This window comes from Formica exsecta, unplaced genomic scaffold, assembly GCF_003651465.1.
Source record: "Formica exsecta isolate Colony F162 unplaced genomic scaffold, ASM365146v1 scaffold122, whole genome shotgun sequence".
NCBI lineage: Eukaryota > Metazoa > Arthropoda > Insecta > Hymenoptera > Formicidae > Formica > Formica exsecta.
Window position 1 is genome coordinate 100,231 of NW_021848556.1, and position 18,767 is coordinate 118,997.

The window sequence follows — 18,767 nt, forward strand, 5'->3', positions numbered from 1 at the left end:
AACGAAATTAAATAAACATTCTCTAATATAAAAAATTGTATTGATTTTAATAAGATTTTTGGAGAATTATATTTAAATATCTTTGCCAACAAATTTCTAAAAATTAAATTTGTTTTTTATCCATCTCGACATAATTATGTTCGCAAAAAACGCGGGTAAAAATACGATGCCTCGATGAGAATCTCGACGGTGACGAATAATGCAATATCGTTCGCATAAAGGCGATCGCCGATGGCACCGGTGCGAGTATATATCCAGTAAATAGCGGTGGGGCGTGTATTAATTGGACCGTTACGGAGGTTAACATGAATAAACATGAGGTCATCGATCATGTAAATTCGCCTGTGGCGACATGGACGGAATGGCACGTCGCGAACGCGAAGCCGGTAACGGGAGGACGGCTTTTATTTTTAGTAACGGTTATATTTACAAAGAGAAGCGCATAGGGTATATCGATGAGATTTGCGTACCCGTTTCGCGTGAATCATCGAAAATCGGAGATAATCGCTGAAAAATCAACAATTTTTCTGTCTGCGCGCGAGATCGATGCAGCTCGAGAGCGGAAAATAATAAAAGTTCTCACGGATATCTTTGCACGAATTGTGATGCTTTTTCGAAACAAGGAAATATTAGAATTTGATTTATAACGTGTGAAAATTTTACGTTAAATTAAATTTCCTGTTTGTAATAGAAAAATAACGAGAGATCGACCGGCGATACTTTCGAAAGGTTACTCGTCGATTGATTATCTCCAGCCACCTGATTTATCGGTGTCTACAATTTTATTGGAGATTAACTGCTGCAGTATTATCAGTCGGCAAAGGAATTTCAGTTGGCACTCAGCAGATTGAACGCTTTGTAACGAGTACGAAATATGAATGAAAATTTATAAAAATAATAATATTTTCTCATTAAAAATAATAGCTTTTTAAAAACATTTTCTTAATTTAACAAATATATAAAAATAAAATAAAAGAATTATGAAAGAATAAACAATGAATTAATAAAGAATGCGGCTGGAATTAAAATTAATTTAAAAAATCATATCGTTTTATAACTTATGTAATATTCTCTTAATTTATGCTCAAGATGCTGCTGATCAACTGCTTTTTATTTCAAAAGTTGACTTACTTGAGCTAGATCTTATTTTCGCAGAATTATAATGCTGTGCGCCGAGAATTGTTGAAATGTTCCTGAAAATTTTTAAGTGAATAAAGTAAACAGTAAACGATCCATTGATCAATGTGAAACTGTCAAAATAGAGTGCGTGTATTCAGGTCTCTCTCTTTCTCGATGCCATACGTCATCGAGAGAGATACACTGTCCGGTTGACAGGCGCTCATATTGCAATCGCCATCGATTATCTCGACACATGTCGAGCGTCGACCGATCTACACGTGGTGTCTCAAAAATTATGAATTTTTCAGTCAATTTTGAGCAAAGATTTCTTTTAACAATTCCCTAAATTGACTCCGACATTGTCCATTCTTGCAATATTGTAGTCTTCAGCATCGCTTTTTCATGCAACAGTAAAAAGTAAAAGTAAGATTGGTATCGGATATTATCTTTCTACAACAGTCGAAATTGCTCGATCATTTCTCAATTTTTAATAAGACTTAGGACAAATGATTAGAGATTGCTATAACAATATACGAAATGCGAAAGAGATTTTTTTACCATGTATAATCATTTATAGGATGTTTAGAGATATACAAGAAATGCGTGTTTATATTCTTTTTAAATCATCTTTCATATTTCGGAGACATATGTACAAAGAATTATTACAGCAAGTGAGAGATTTTCGTCGTGTAAAACAGCGCGTATTAGTCACGCTAAAAATTCAGTCTGACTTTCTCAAAATTTGAAGAGTAGTTCTCCTTTTTTGACATAAGTCAATTAATTTGCTTTAATTTTATTTCAATATTACAGTCGCGCTTGACCATTTTTCTAGTCAACATTAACGCTGAAAAAACGTTCGCTTGTATGTATATGTAAGATTGTATTATCATACGATAATATTATGTTTAATCTTCATATTACGGCAGCGAAAAAGTGCATACAAGACTCATGTTTATAATTAAATTATAATAACACATATCAATTGAAAGGCACTAACCACTTTTCATTTACTTTACGCTCGAAAAAGGTGACGTACACATTCGCTTCAGAAAGAGTACAATATGATTTTATTTTCACGTGTAGGCTAATCGCGTCTCATGCGCGCCAACTCTCTTACGACTCTTATTGACTCTTATCTACAATGGTCCCCTTTATATCGATCCGTGTCTCATGGTGCAACGTGAATCGCCTTCTTGCTTTTACGAGCGATACTTTACGCGTCGAGTCGTAAAATGCGATCGATTCTCATCGCGCAGAAAGCGATCGAGGTTTACCATAAGGAAAGAAAGAAGTCCTCCAAAATCGCGAAGCGGTCGATAAAGATCAATATACAACCCCTATTTTGAAATATTTAGTTAAAACTTGCACAAGTTACGAATATTTCGAATGTTCTAACAGCGTCGGCGCAAATATCAAGATGCAAATATCTAAATATAAAAAGATAGGCAAAATGTTCAAAAATATCGAAACATAAAATAAAATTTTGTAATTACATACATAATATTATATATGTAATCAGCGGCCATTGTATTATTTTTTTGTACCTAATATAGCTTATCATACAACTTATTTTTTTTATTTCATGCGTACAATAATATAATTCAGACAGTTTCCGGTTTCTATCTACGAAAAATAGATCGCTTCGCGGCTGCGGAAGACTTATTAACAGTAGCCTTAATTAATACGAGTGTTTACACCTCACAGCGTTTCAGTCGTCGGAACGGTATGACAATACATTTCTCAACAACCATCCCTAAAAGGATAATTACGTTAAAAAAAGAAAAAAAATTATATATATATATATTATCATACTATACTTGCATTAATATAATAAAAGGAGAATTAACAAACCAATATATTTTATCATACTTGCATTTACATTTTGATGTAACGTAATATATAATAAAACGTATTTTTTTATATATCTCTCATATTTTTTTAGTGTACTTTTTTATACTCATTATTAAAGAGAGTATAATTTTTCAAATTCACGTCCTTTGATTTTATTATCAAATCTAAAGTCACGCACAACCGTATGTATACGTTCCCCGATCTGTTACAGCTGTTCGCTATGGCTATCGATCGCAGACTTCGTATTATATATATTGAGCATATATAGAAAGGAGACTTAGAAGAAATTATTTACACAAAAAAAGAAAAAGAATACTGTGCAGTTTTCTCGCGAACGTAATCGGCTCGTCGCGTAGAACGAAAATTTGCTCGATACAAATCGAGCCGGAATTACATTCGGTTTGGAAATAACTTTGCTGGTTTAACGGGATATCCGAAAACTACCGTATTGATGAAACTCATGCATAAAATCGAGTGTAATAGTTTTTTGCGCTCGCTTACGATTTGCCGGAATACGTATTCATCCTCGACAGTTTTTGGATAGATTCGTCAACTTCAACAAAAAGCCATAGCAAGAATTCAATCTCGACGTGAACCTCACGTTTATCTTTCACGAGAACGCGGTATTATTTTTCAGCCAACATAACGAGTTCCCCGAATATTCTACATCTTTAGTAAGGCTCGCGTATCTTGTCGTTCCGGATATAAGATATGCACACTCTTGGCGCTATCAACAGATCCTTCTCACACGTATATATGAACGATCAAGACACGATATTACATGATGTCACTAGAAACGCGTCCACTTTAACGATTACACCGATCTCGATTATCTCCTCGATTAAATCTCCACGATCAAGCTTCGCCGGTAATTATCTCCCGCTCTGATTAATTTCTTCGCCTCGTTCCGCGCAGCACGAGCCAGACCTCCCTTTCGCGGAGATCGATCAAAACTTCACAGGAAAGTGAAAGAAAAAAGGGAAGGAGAGATCGATCTCCGATCGCTATCTCGAACCGAAGAAACCGAGTGTCTTCAGCGTGTCGGTGACTCTGCCGATTAGTTTGTTCTTATAACGCCATATCGTCGTATCTATCACGCTATTCTCCCGGTATTCCACGCAGGTCTTCTTCAACGATCGCACGCAATCGGCACGATAGTGCTGCAGCTGCGCGTCCTCGGTCTCGATGGGGTAGCTGGTGCAACCGGCGCCCAGGCACGCAAGCGGGAAGTGATTATGCAAGGTGACCACCCTTTCCGGATTGTGGAAACACTTGATGTACTGGTTCGGCTTGGTGAAGTTCTTCGAGCGGTACACGTGCTGCAGCATATGCATATACCTACGAGGAGGATTCTCGTATCAGGGATACGCGGTTATCGCGGACTTCGATATTTCATGGAAAAGGCTAATAAAGATCAAAGAGAAAGAACGATCTGACTCCATATGAAATCCAATTATGAATTTGAAATAACGAAACTAATTTTCTCGTAGCGAAACTGACTGCAGTAATGTTTCAAGTTGAAAAGTTCTTTCGACACTTTTACTATTACGAGATTTCTTAGAAAATATTAGTAGAAAATATATAGCGAGATTAATCGTAGAGAAAGAGAAAAAGATTTCACTAAGAGTAGAGACTCTCTATATAAATTTAAAGTTGATTTTCTTGAAATAAAATTCTGACGGCCTCAATTTTTAACTACCAAAGTTAATTGTTTCAGCGACTTTAACATCAATACAAAAATTAAAGCATAATTTTCCTCCTAAAGATAAATATTCGACATTAACCGCAAAAATGAGTGAAAATATACAAAAAAAAAATAGTACGAAAATCAACGTATTATTTTGTTTGAAGATCTCTAGCTGAAACTTTAAACATATTTGTTAGATACGTACTTAAAAACTAATCCTTGCCGAATTATATTACAGTTTTGATAATATTGTTTCGTGTTTTTTTTAATCAAGCGGAAATTGAGATCTGTGTGAGATATTGATTCTTCTAAAACCGATACATATTCACACGTACACATATAAAAACTATGAAAATATAATAAAAATATAAAAGAGAATACTTTCACAATAAAGTATTGAATTATACAAATTTGTCGACTTTAAAATAAAATAATATTTTTTTCTGATTTACGTATAAAAATAGATATTTTTAAAAATATGTTTTTATCTTCTAAAACTGAAATATTCAAGGCATTTATAAAAAATAAATACAAGCAAACAATAATATTTATCAATTTTTGGAATCAATGTTTCTCAAAACAAAAAATATTAAATTGTATCGATATTAATATAAAACACAAGATTGAACATTTTAATCTAATTTTTTTTTAATCGCATTGTAATAAAATAATAAAGATATGAATAAAAACAAGACAGATTTCAGTAAATTATGTCAAATAATTAATAAATATACATATATTTTGAAGTACTTTGAAGAAGAGAAATAGAAATATGTCGATTCTCAAGAGATTTATGTGTGCGGTTAATGCCCTTTTCTTCTAATAATATAAAAATGTATTTCTATAAAAATTATTGCACGTTTTTTCTCGAGAAATAAACTCTTATTTGCTATTTATTGTAAACTTTCTCTATTCTTTCTTCGCGATCGCGCAAATTTTTATGTTAATCCGCCGAAAGAAAAGAACCGTGACACGGATAACCAACGTGCAGGCCATCCGCCTTCGCGTTCCCTTCACGGGCGGCGGAACCGCGCGTGAAAGTAGAAACCTTATACTTACTTGGGTATGTCCTTGAAGTAACCGTGAGAGTGCAGTAGGTCGTCTAGGAAGTAGACATTCCTCACGTTGTACGAGGCGCGGGTCTCGTTCCGTATCTGCAGGGCCTTGGGCAGCACCCGGCGCATCAGTTCCTGCCAGGTCGCGTCCTTCACGGGCATGATGACCTCGTCGACGTCCAGCAGCGCGATGTACTCGTACTCGTACATATGCTTGTAGAGACAATCGTTGTACGGTATCAACTCGTTCTGCCGCTTGTGATTGGTCTTTTTCGTGAGATACATGTGCTGGAAGGCCGGCACGTTCGGCTGACCACCCGGTAGGGTCAACGGGGTCACGTGTACCATACCGAGCCGCTGATAGTGCTGTAGCACCTTGGTCACGTTCGGGTGCACCTGTAGCTCGTAGAAGTAGATCTTGTCGGCGCCCAGCAGACTGATGAGCTCGATCCACTCGACTAACCGTACCGACAGATCTTCGTGCAAAAAGTCCAGGCCCTTCACGCACACGGCAAAGTCCTTCTTGCGCTCGGGTTTGTTGTAGATCACCCGGAGATGATTGGTGGCCGTGTCGCAACGCTTCTCGACCACGGAGACGGATGACGGCGGTCTGCCGGAGGCTTGCGGCGGCACCCTGCACGCTATCACATACGGTTGATAGATACCCTGCTTGTAATTGCCCCACTTGGGATACCAGATATACTTATATTCAAGGGTCTCAACGATCCTGGGTTCGCTCTCATTTTCGTACCACAGCTGGCAGTACGTCTTGACAGTCGGCTCGATACGGTCAATCATACCAACAATTCTCACTGCTGGCCCGATCTTAGACAATCGTCGATTATCATAGAACGCGCCGAAGAATTGGAACGTGCCGTTATTAGTTCGTAGCGTCTGCCAGTAGAAATTGTTGAACTCGAGATCGTAGATCTGCGGATATCGCGCGCAGCTATCGTTGGCCCGCTTCGTTAATTTACTGTTCCTGATCCAGTCGCTCAGCGGTAGGCTAGGTATCTTCTCGGCGATCTCCTCGATCAGCTGCTGCTCGGACTTGACAGGTCGTTTGTCCAGCAACGGTTCCAGCTCAAGCGGGTTTCTCGTCGATGTTTCCAGGCGGTTCCTCAGAGTCGTTAGGGTAGTCAGCAAGGCACCGTTGGAGAGATCACCGCCCAACGATGATCTCTGTAGAAGGTATCGGGACAAACCCAGTTTTGCCGAGGCAATTCCACTCGTGCCACGTTCGCCGCCAGTGCCATCGACCTCTGCCAGGTTGCCGCCGACGCTCTCCTCGGCCGTGGGACCGCCATCTTGGCGTAGCGCCCTGTTCTCCAGGTGGCGGAACTGCACTGCCGCGATCATCAACAGGCCCCAGGCGAACACGAAGACGAAGGCGCGCCTCGCACACCTTGAAGAGCTGCCGCCGCAGCTCTGTATCGTCGTCATACCGCTGATTCTCCCGGGAACTTACTTGCCTATATGACGTGGAATCGCTGAAACCCCGTCCCCCCCTCCCCCTCACTTAACCGTGTTCTCCTCGAGCTGAGTCTGCAACAATGAGGTTTCGTCGATTGGAGTATAAAAAATTGACTGGTATCGGCAGTTTTTATAGTTGATATCTCATAAAGAGATATAATCTATTTGAACTGGTGAAATATATATTTCACTTTTATCGTGTAGATATCGATAAGATTTAATGCGAGTTATTTCAATGCCGCTTGAGACTTCAATGCAAGCTTGTATTCACGTGCTGTAATATTTCACCATAAAAAGAATTGCAAATAATTCAAAAATTATATTATTTTAGATCTAATAGATTTTTTAGATGTATATATAGACCAATTAATCTTAACTAAAAGTTCCATGTGAAATACGTATTTACTCTTATTGAATCATCGTCACGATTTTTCGGCTACAATGTCAGAGGATCATTATTTTCGAAGAGATGTAGTAGAGCGGATGAGATTTGTTCACAAATTTATCTAGGGACGAAATAATTCGCGATAGAATCGCCGACGGAATTTGGGGCAGGAGACGAGATAACGTCCTTAACTGTATAAGGACACCCGTCACCGGTAGCCAGTACCCGACTATCATCAGAAAAGCGAGAGACCCTGTCGGGCGAAACTCCGTTGGGGCCGGATCGAGCATCGAGAGAAAGAGAGAAAGAGAGAGAGAGAGAGAGAGAGAGAGAGAGAGAGAGAAAGCGATACCAGTTCGGAGATACGTGGAACCGGTTATGCTGATGGCAAACTGTTTTTCATCTTTTGCACCTCGCTCCATCTAACCTCCTCCCTTCCTGATCACCTCGGGAGGCCTCCTGCCCTTCTCTTCCCTCCCTTCTCTCAACCTAAGCGATGATGGCGACTTTCAGGATCAGGCTCGACCGCGACCTAGGATTTTCTATAAAGATTTTGCCAGGGACGTTTTACCATTCGTCGGATTTGTAATGCTTCGTGAGAGAATTTCATTTTTAATAGAATGAAAGTTATTTCCCTTTATGGTGTGTCTATATGTTAATTTAAATTCCATCAATAAACAGTATAGAAATGTATTGAAAAAACACACATAAAACTAATTTTCTTTCAGTGTACACGAGAAAATTCCTTTTTTTTAAATACAATATAAAATAGGTACATAATATTATTGTGCTTTCTTTTATAATGTTAAGATAATCTCCACGATTACAAAAATTATATTGTAATTTTTAATACAATATTTTCTCCGAACAGAGAAAAGCAAAGATAAGACCATAAGAGATAAATAAACTAGAGAGATTAAGTTAAATATATATTAAAGATAACTTTTTCTTAAATAAAGATCTTTTTCATAATTTTTCTTTCTCTCCCTCTTTAAATTAAATTATTTACTTATTTCGAAATATAAAGAGTTTCGTAGTTTTTATATATCGATATTATTTAAATATACTCAGTGATGATAATACATATTTAGACGCGCACTGACACTTGGTTATTAAAGACTATTAATTATTAAAAAGAGAGAGTTTATATCTAACAAAGATCTTACGACATATATCTAATTAAAACATACGAGAACATCATTATTAATCCTTTCCAATTTTCGTAACTCGAGAATATGTACATATATATATATATATATATATATATATTTTTATGTGATATATATATATATATATTGTTAGGCGAAGGGATGGGAGAAGATATGTTCTTCAAGATAATGTAACTTCGCGATGAAACGTTCTATTCATTCGCACAATATCTTGATGCTGATCGTAAGCGTAATTATACCGGGCGATTAAATCCCGAAAATGTCTAAGCTCCAGATTTGTGCTACTTTCTTGCGCGATTCTCACACAATCTGGCCCCGGTACTAAGTTAAGCGATCGAGAGGATCGCTAATTAGCGTGGATTTGTTTAATCTACATGCACCGAGTAATCCGATAAACTATAGTCATGTAATTGCGTCGCAAAAGTGCGGCGTGCAATGCCGCCTCCGTTTAATTCAGACCCCGTTCTTATCGTTACCTTAATTAGCAATCTCGGCGCAACGATGGGTCGACCGAAACGCAAATTGCGCGGAAAGAACGCGCTCGTATCTCTCGCAATATAACCCTTTCATTTACCTGCGAGTCTATGTTTACTAAAAAAAAAAATTTTTTTAAATCTCTTTCTTTCGCGAGATTTTTTTCTTACGAAGACGTTTGAATTTCTTCAGGAATTTTTGGATGGAACAAAAATTTTTAAGATAAGACTTTATTATCCTAATATTCCTTGTTGCATTTATTATTCGCGCATTTAATATGAATTAACAAACATTAAAATTGCATGTTTTTAAATTATGAGTCCAGAAAAATGTTTATAGCTCGAAATAATGAGTTGATGTTAGATCGATTAAGATTAGCGCGCCCGAAAATGGCCTGGAACAAACTTAAGCGGGAATTAGACACGCACTTTGAACGGACATTTATGTAGGATCAACGTTGGGATTCACAAGCTGATATTACGAGCGAGACAACCGGCGTTAACGAAATTGAGAGAAAGGAGGTTAATAACGAGCCGAAAATGTGATTATGCAGGGTTCGACTCGCTTCTTCCTGGTACTTCTATTTTACGAAAAGAACAAACAAATGTCGCTTCATAACCAATTTTGATCAGTAGAAACTTTTTGACAGGATAACCACGTCTTATCCCAATAATATCTCCTTACCATTAGCAAGAATCTATATCTTTTTGAAAAGAAAAATAAGATAAAAAATAACATTTTTCGAGATAAGCTCAAGGATATTAGTCGGATATTAATCGCAATAATCAACTTTGGTATTGAATATCAAAACTTGTTCAATCAAATGATCTACAGTTTCATTGACATTTAGGTTAATTTAATTATTTTATGAGATTAAAATAAGAGATATGCATATAGTGTTTTAATGACCACGAGAGCCATTATTTTTATTGCTTAAACAGTCGAGTAACAGTTAATTTTGGAAAAATACAAAATATTGGAGCTTAGAGATTTATATTCTTACCACGCGTTCTCCGTGCTAGACGTGAGATCTTGTTACCGAGATGTCACACATGAAAGTGTCGAATGTAAACAAATCAGAGGCTCTGATTTGTTTATCAGAGCCGCGCGCCGCGTAGTGTCTCGTGTCTCGCCAGATATATGTATATAACAAAACAATAACATTGCGAGAGAGACGCATTCCTTTAGTGTTTACTAGAAAATAGATCGGAAAGATAAATTCTCTCTTTTTCTCTTTTCCATTTTCAATTAATTATATATACATTTTTAAATAAAACTATTTTTTTTATGAAAAAAATTGGTAACATCAAAGAAATACATACATACATAGATATTATAATTATAATTATTATAATTCTTATGGCTATAAGTCTCTAAAATTTGAGTATTTTTCCAAATTTCATTAAATAAATAATTTCATTAAATAAAAAAATTTATTTTAATCATTTTATAAGAATAAAAATATAATCTAAGTATTGAAAATTAAAAAAAAAAAGAATAGTTATATTCATTTCTTTCTAAGTAATATTCGTCACATTACACAGTATAAAATATATAAATATATATTTGTATTAATAGAAATANTAAAAAAATGACAAATGTTCTCTGATTCAAGGAATTCAAACGTCGAGCCACAATGACGCAACATACTTACGCTAAACGCTAAGTGCAAAAAATAAATGTCTACATTCTTTTCTATCTAATCAGCCACATCACAAACGCGTGATAACGCGTGCTATATCCGCGAACTCAAGATCGCCAATATAAGATCCTATTGAAAAATTAATTTGTTCGTATCTAATTGTGCGCATCAATATAATCGCGACGCGTCGCCGAATACATAAATATGCATCTTTGTTGCGATCGTAATTGCATTCCAAGGCTCTCGATTAAAAGACACATTCCCGCCAATCTCTTGCCTTTCTCGCAAAAAAAAAAAAAAAAATAACAGCTGCGTTTATCCCGCGCGTGTAAGCACCTTTGCACAATAAAATCTCTCCCGCGTCGATATATCTCTATCCGCTTACGTTAATCGACGATAAATTATTCGACAATGTTGCGAGATACGGCAGCTGAGTCACAGCCGATGATGATATTGCCAGCTGGATTCTGCGGCAGAGAGAGAAAAATTGATCCTCGATTTTCGAATCATTCAGATTTTAATCACTCTGGAAATTCTCGCGAAATCTTTGCGATATTCCGGATATAAAGAGAAGATATCAAGACCGATATAAATTATTTGGCACTTCTCTTTATCGGAGCAAATATGAGCTCGATTCGCTTGATTAAATCGCACATGACAAATTAAAAAAAATTTAAACAATATTATTAAAACTACAATACAATCTGAGATGAAACAAGTCTCCTATAAATATCTGTAGACGTAAATTTTCATTTCGGTCACAGAAAATGGAATGGCACCTTTCGGTTTCGACACCTTTTCTCCATCGTTTGTTCGTATCACATATAATAATATCACGATAGATACTAATCTCGGTATTAAAAGTTTATCCGAACGCGAGTTGCATCTGCATTCCGCGTCTTACGTAACGCCGCTGCGCCTCCGCAATTTCTTCTTTCATCGCTAGCCATGCCATAGAGAAAGACGTTATTCAACAAAGAGGAGCGTTAAAGGAGCTTATCCAGCGCGGGCGAGAGAGATCTCGTCGGTATATTATTTAAATTGACAATAACTGCTGCTGATGATGATGTGGAGCTTTAGAATTTCACGACGTATCGAGGCGACTCGATATAATAGCCCCTACGACATACTTTCGACGAGTTCGTACACGATGTGATCACTTAGGCGTATGAAAGTGATCTCAAGCATTATAAACGTTGACTATTACTTGGCGCGATAATAATAAAAAATTCCTTGCAAACCAAAATTGTAATTTACATGTCTTTATCGGCAACGAAAATAGAAATTTTCGAAAGAGACAATTTTTTTATAAATATATATAATTTATATCTATGTTCTACAAAAAAAAAAATACGATCAAAAGATTCTCTTCCGTTTCGTAACATCACAATAATCTCACTCGCGAATAGCGTTTGCATTTTTTGATGTCGCGTTACTTTACGCCTCGTCCATTCTTTTGTACCTACTCTGTATATAGCCTCAGGGAGTTGAACTCTCATCGAAATTAGACCGGTTCCAATGCTTGCGCTAGAGAAAGACAGAAGGAATAATGACGCAGTCCAGCGAAGATCCAACGATTTTGTGGAAAGTCGAGTAGAGAGAGCGAATATGATGCTGCTACCGTTGTTACAACCGCTTCGTATACGCTCGCCTGCTCCAATTGCGATTTCTCGCTTACGCGTGCTAATTAACCCTAATTGTACGACGAGAACGAGGGGGAGAGGGAGGAGAGATAAAAGAGAAGGAGGAGTATAGAGTTCGGAGTGACGCGGGCGATTTCACCAGCCTCGTCTCCGTCGCGCCGATCCTTGGCGATTCGAGGGCGAGATATAGCAACTTTGTCTGTGGTATGCGATGAGATTGCATATATATACCGCGACCTGCAATTCACGCGTGTGCGTGCGTATCGCGCGTAGCGTGAACTCTCGATTCGACGCGGCGCGCGAGCGCGAGCTGCCTTGGGTGTTGTCGGCTCGGCTTCTCGGCTTGTGTTTTACATATGCGACACATTATGGCGTATAATGTTGGCTTGGTGTATCAGATGCGAGACAGATAACTAAACGCGACGATTAATTCTCGAACGACTCATCGTAAACGTAATTATCATGAGCGTCATCGCACGGCGTAAACATTGGCTCGGCGTTGGTATGACCGATAATGATTCCTTCGGAGCTGCCGTAACGATAGAATCGAATGATTAATAGCATTCGAAGATAATAAAGGAGAATAATTCGCGCAAGTACAAACGGGATTTTTTCTCGAAAATTATTATGTAAATAAAACTGAACGTTTATTCCGTGTAAATATGCACATTTACATACTGCAATTTGCGACTTATACGTCCCAAAAAAATCTTCAATATTACATATTTATATCTTTCAAGGAAATAATACTTAGACGTCTTCTGAGAGCACATAGTAAAATAATGAACAATTCATGTATTTTTTAAAGATGTTAATGCTCGCAATATTATTATATGAGGAAAGAATCAAATATTAACGTTGATAGCACATTTAAGAAAATTACCCTAGGGAAGTAATAATCATTCCTCATAAGCTTTCTTTTATGCTCAACACGATTCCAATCACACAAATATTTTATCAAGACAATATTTTGAGAAAATTATAGTTAAAATTGTGAAAAGAATTTATTTTAAAAATGTACTATCCTACACTGTAGCATTGTAGAAAGATTATATTTTCCGTTCAAAATTATATATTGTTAAAAGTTTTAATTCTCAAAACAAATTTTTTATAAAAAAGTTGATAAAATTTTTATGATGAAAAATGGGAATTAGCAAGGTTATAATTAATTATTTATTGAGTAGCCTTGTAATTATTTGCTGTATTGGATATTCTATCGTCAATTTTAACATCGAGTTCGTATTCGATAATCCTGTACATGTATAAATTTTTACATAAACCCAAATAGCTGTTTTTTTTTTTTAAATCGGTAATCACTTTACAAAAAAAATTTATTATGATTCGAGAAAATATCCTCTTGGATTAAGTCAGTTTAAGATTTCAATCTCTGAACTCGAGTAAATTAAATAACGGAACAATGGCAGAATATGTATGCCACATCAAATTAGCTTTATACATCTTTCAAGAAATCTCCTTGTATTTCTCATTTTATTCCGGAACTTATCGGTATCAAATATTCTATTGCTATTTCAAGATTATTATGTCGTACTTAATAAAAAATTTCGTCTATAATATTACATTCGCGATTCGCGATTTAAGCTATTATTCTCGTCTAAGTTCTCTCTTTAAATCTTTGCGATTTATTTAATTCACATGGAATAATCATTTATGTATCGTATTTACATAATCATCTCAAAATCATCTAGACAGCGAAGGTGGTCTTTTTTTTCTCTCTCGAGAAGACATTCCTCCCACGGTTAACAGCGTCGCGCGGAAATTGAAGCAGTAATACCGTAAAAGCTCGAGCCGGGGTTAATTCTCATGCAAATTTATGTATCACTTATGGCTCGTACAGTTACAGCGCTCGGGAAGTTTACGCGCGAGCGATACGTAAAGTTGTTGGATCGGTGGACCGAACGAGTTTCACAGAATCCGTTGCAGTAGTAGCCGACAGTCTACAGTATAGGGATGAGATCACATTCGCGAATCTCAATCGCGAGTCAGCGTTCGATTTTTTTTCGAATTTTATCGCAATCATGATAATTCGAAGAACTTATACTCTGGCTAATTATGTTTTCCTTCACTTCTCGATTTACGACAAAGACTCGGAATATCCAGCCTCGGGTTGCGATAAATTCTAGCGAGTTTTATGCGGTGGAAGTTTCTTTCCAAACAAATAATTTTTTTTTTTTTAATTTTAGAAAACTAGATTATATAATAAATGTCCTTCTTAAAAGATTAGAAAAGGACGTAACTATGTTTTAGCATATTAATTAAAAAGGCAAATCATTATTTTATTTAATTGCTACGCTATATATTCTTTATCGTATGCCTTTACTTCTCAACATTTCGTATAATATTTTTTTTTTAATTTATAAATTATCATTTTTATCTCGAATCGCACGTTTTCATTTTTATTTTTCTTTTTCTCTTTTTTTTTCGACTGCGACGTGTTCGCGCATAAGTGTGCAGTTTAGCGAGTCTACTTTTCGCATTATACCGCGGCAATTAGGCCGGGGTTACACATAAATGCTTAACGGCACCGCAATGATTGTCGAAACGGGGCCGTTGTTCCCTCCACCGCAGAAAGCGAATGGCAGCTTTAAATTGCCGGCCGCACGCACGTCATCATCTCGTCGACGGATAACTGCACACACGATCCTTCTCTCGTGCCGTTGCAATCTCTGATTCGACGCATGGGTGCCACTTGAGCTTTTATCCGAATGATCGTCCGCGACGAAAGGCCTCGGATGACAGGAGGATCGAAGCGATCGCTTTTTTCCTACCATCTGACAATGCCACGTGCGTGTTTGATTTTAAAGTGTCTATCGATGCAGCCGTGTCCTTTACCGGTAAGAACGCTACTTTTACACGCACTCATGCAAATACTTTTATTAAATATATATAAATTTAAATATATATATCATTATTTTTTCTTGACCTCTAATCCCCAACTGTAAAAAGATTAAAAAAGAATTGGCATCCATAAATATTTTATAGAGACTGCGCTCTTACATTAGATTATATCACAGTTTTAATAATATTGTTTCAAACTTTTTTTAAGCTAATGATCTTTTTAAGATGCAGACGAAATGGGTCACGAAAAAACGACATTTCTATTAAAAACTAAAAAAAAACATAATAAAGACAGAGAATAGTGTATTGTGACAAATTTCATTAAATTACAGAAATTTATTAAGTTGAAAACGAGAGAAAAATTACGCGCGCCAAGCACATGCCGAAGAGAACCAATTAACACATATAATCAAGCGCGTAGCGGAATTAAAATCATAATTCTAATTAAATTTATGAATAGTACATCAATTTGAATCTTTTTTACAATGTTCCCTCAACATTATAAAAATGATTCTCCGTGTTAAATTTCTCTTAAAACTATAGATCATGCGATAAAATATTACCTAACAATTTATAGGCATACTATAAACTAGCGTCAATTACAAGAGAACTGATGATATACAATCAAGAATACTTGGCTAATTTGTCGTTAATTTCATACTTATTTTCGAGCAGTTAAACTTTTTCAACGTTTTTTGTAAAAGTCAATTTATATCGCGTTTCAAAGGCTGTCGTGCTGTTCGATGATGTCCGTGAAGACGCAACGTGCAACATTAATGACGTGCCTGCTGTGCTACGACCGACTTTATCAGGGATGCCAGGTTGCGATACCTGGATCGTACAACCGTTATCGAGAAGAGGACGAGTGGGGGGGGGGGTCCAGCTGGATCGCGTATATTGGTTCTTTACACGTCGTACACATCGTTCTCTCAGAAGAGACACAATCGAAAATATACAAACAAATATATATATATGTATAATCCGTGTCGCGACTTGTTGATCATTCATCAATCCCTTGTATATACATGGTTGGGAAGATGCGATGATAACAGCCTAATAATCTCGGCAGGCGTTTTCAAATAAATTTCAGCGGATCTAGTTAGCAGATATTTCTTTCGTTGTATACACGTGGCGTGTATCGCAACTTTCTATGTCAATATAAAACGTGTGACATTTTTTTGATATCCGTGACATCCACGCGCCGTTGACAATGAATGATTACAACACAAAGTTATCGCGATAGCGTTACATCGGCGCTCTTACATCAGGCGCTATATTATAATTCTCTCGAAAGAGATAATATCTCTGTATAACTTGCGCCATAATATTATAAGGGACGAGTTATATCGCTGTTATGTGTTATTAATCTATAACCTGTTTCCTTTGTCCGCGTCTGGCATGAATTATACACGTAAGAACAGCAATCTGGCGCGCGAGGATCGCGCTTATCCTTCGAACTGTTGAATTAATTACTCGACTTCCATGTCTTATTAGAAGTAGCGAAACAAATTACGACACGATTATATAGATATGACGCGATCCAATCAACAGAGTGCTCGGCAAATCTAAAGTGACATGGAAATTTAAAAAATTATGTTGTGACTATAATTCAACAAAAATAGTCTAAATTTCATATTTAATAGAACCTTGTTTTCGATTTTGATTTTAATCAAGATAAAGTTGATCCACTTATATATCAAAATTAATAGAGTGAAAAGTTATATATTTCATGTAATATATATTTTTTAATATACATAAACTTTGATTAATATATAATTTCTTCTATATTTTCTGTCGTTCAAGATTGATCGATATCTATTATACGATAATAAGAATTAAAAAATTGCAGTAAATGATAGCCTGTTTGTCGAGTTTTCATTCAAAAAAAAAAAACGTCGAGGCCACGTTATGTAGAATCTTATTATCGATTACACGCATCACGCGTGTCGTATAAAAACGCCAATTTATTTCGTATACAATATCTACATTTCTATATCGCGTGTCCCATTTATTATTATCGATAACGGAAATTGAATCCCTCACTCGCGATTCATGTCAAATGAAATCGGACGAATTGGGTCGTTAAAGCGTACAATCGCGCGAGCGAGCGACCGCGCATACATTTAACTCTTTCCTCGGGCTTTCACGCACTTTCATAATTTGTAGTGTGTGATTCACAAAATCTTATGCACATCATTTGCAAAGATTCTCAGTTTTACTGCGAAGGAAATATAAAAAGGAAACGCGAAGGTCGATCGATGCCCCTCGCGCAATTTCTTTTCGAATAGTAAGACAGTGGGACTTACTGACGCCAAAACATAGAATTTATCTTATATTTCTGTATTCTATTTATACTATCGATCACTTAGGCACGCGTGTTATCGCAGAAATATGCGCGAAATATGCACGCATGATATGCAGAATCCGCCAAGGATAGATCGAGGTCACTTGAGATCGGCTTTAACGGTAATTCCTTCGGTAGTCGGTTGGAAACCGTCGGAGAATGATCGATATTTAATTGCATCACGGGAATTTCGTCAATTTCATGGCTACCGGTCATACCGGGCCGATAAATTCTTGGAGCGGATAAGAGTCGTGCGCTTTTGTAATTCCCGTTTTGCCGCCGTCAGACTGCTTTTAAATACGTTGTTTTTAGTTAATACTTGGTGGAAAGTTTCGTGCGCTTATAATCAATGGCAATAAGCCAAACTCTATTTATATAAGCTAAATGACATAATATAAGTGCTTACATATATTGTATATATGTATATCTTTTCTGTTGCACTGTTGCATAAAATTATTAGAAAATATCTCCGCAATTTATCGCGCTCTTTACTTTCTAAATACTAATCAATCTGGTTTATCATAATTTATTAAAACCACTTCATTTTTTAGATATACTTTAAATTTCTCTCTCTCTCTCTCTCTCTCTCTCTCTCTTTCTCTCTTTCTCCGAGGCCATCTTAATTAATTTTCTCGAGTGCTAGTCGAAAAAAAGATTGGAGGAAACGCGTTCCTCAAAAGTAATCGTAATGAGATCGCGAATCGAAAAACTTTTAACAAGTACATAAAAATGTAATATTCCCATCGGGCTAAAGTTTCAAGCGACCGACGCTGCCGTTACATCGAGAGCACTTTGTATGGCCGCAAAAAACTGCGATGGTTACTCGATTCCAACGGTATACCACTTCGATATCGAATCGATCCGGATTCACGGCGCGAGTCCCCAGCTTCCTCCCCGAGGCTGCGTTCCTACTTACGAGAAAAATACGGAGAGATACGCGGCTGTGATCGTCAGAGCAGCCTGATGGTTCGCCAACCGTTGAAATCCGTCCGGACGGCGTCCCGATGCCCGGATCGCATCCCGACGACCATCCGAAATCAGAGGAATCCGCGTCAACGCGCCGGCATTC

At 36.9% G+C, this 18,767-nt stretch overlaps 1 protein-coding gene and 1 long non-coding RNA gene across 3 annotated transcripts; one reads left to right on the forward strand and one right to left on the reverse strand.

The window, feature by feature from the left end:
- Positions 1-1,734: 1,734 nt before the first annotated feature.
- On the reverse strand, positions 1,735-18,760 carry LOC115245030. Of its 2 annotated transcripts, none has more exons than XM_029823104.1 (3): positions 18,615-18,760; positions 5,717-7,257; positions 1,735-4,289 (listed from the first exon to the last, which is right to left on the reverse strand). In XM_029823104.1, exons 2-3 carry the CDS (start codon positions 7,153-7,155, stop codon positions 4,100-4,102), a joined length of 1,629 nt encoding a protein of 542 aa, XP_029678964.1. In that variant the 5' UTR covers positions 7,156-7,257; positions 18,615-18,760; the 3' UTR covers positions 1,735-4,099. The 2 variants fall into 2 exon arrangements, with proteins under 2 accessions (XP_029678964.1, XP_029678955.1); XM_029823095.1 differs by having other exon boundaries at positions 1,735-4,308.
- Positions 14,899-17,248, forward strand: LOC115245044. Its single transcript, XR_003885475.1, has 2 exons — positions 14,899-15,350; positions 16,082-17,248. It is a non-coding gene; the product is annotated as an uncharacterized LOC115245044 (long non-coding RNA).
- Positions 18,761-18,767: the final 7 nt, after the last annotated feature.

Bases quoted from the DNA above. Each gene is read 5' to 3' on its own strand.
- LOC115245030 (XM_029823095.1), bottom strand. From the start codon at position 7,155: ATGACGACGATACAGAGCTGCGGCGGCAGCTCTTCAAGGTGTGCGAGG. The intron at 4,309-5,716 runs GTAAGTATAAGG...TCCTCCTCGTAG, and splicing joins TACTTCAAGGACATACCCAA to GTATATGCATATGCTGCAGC.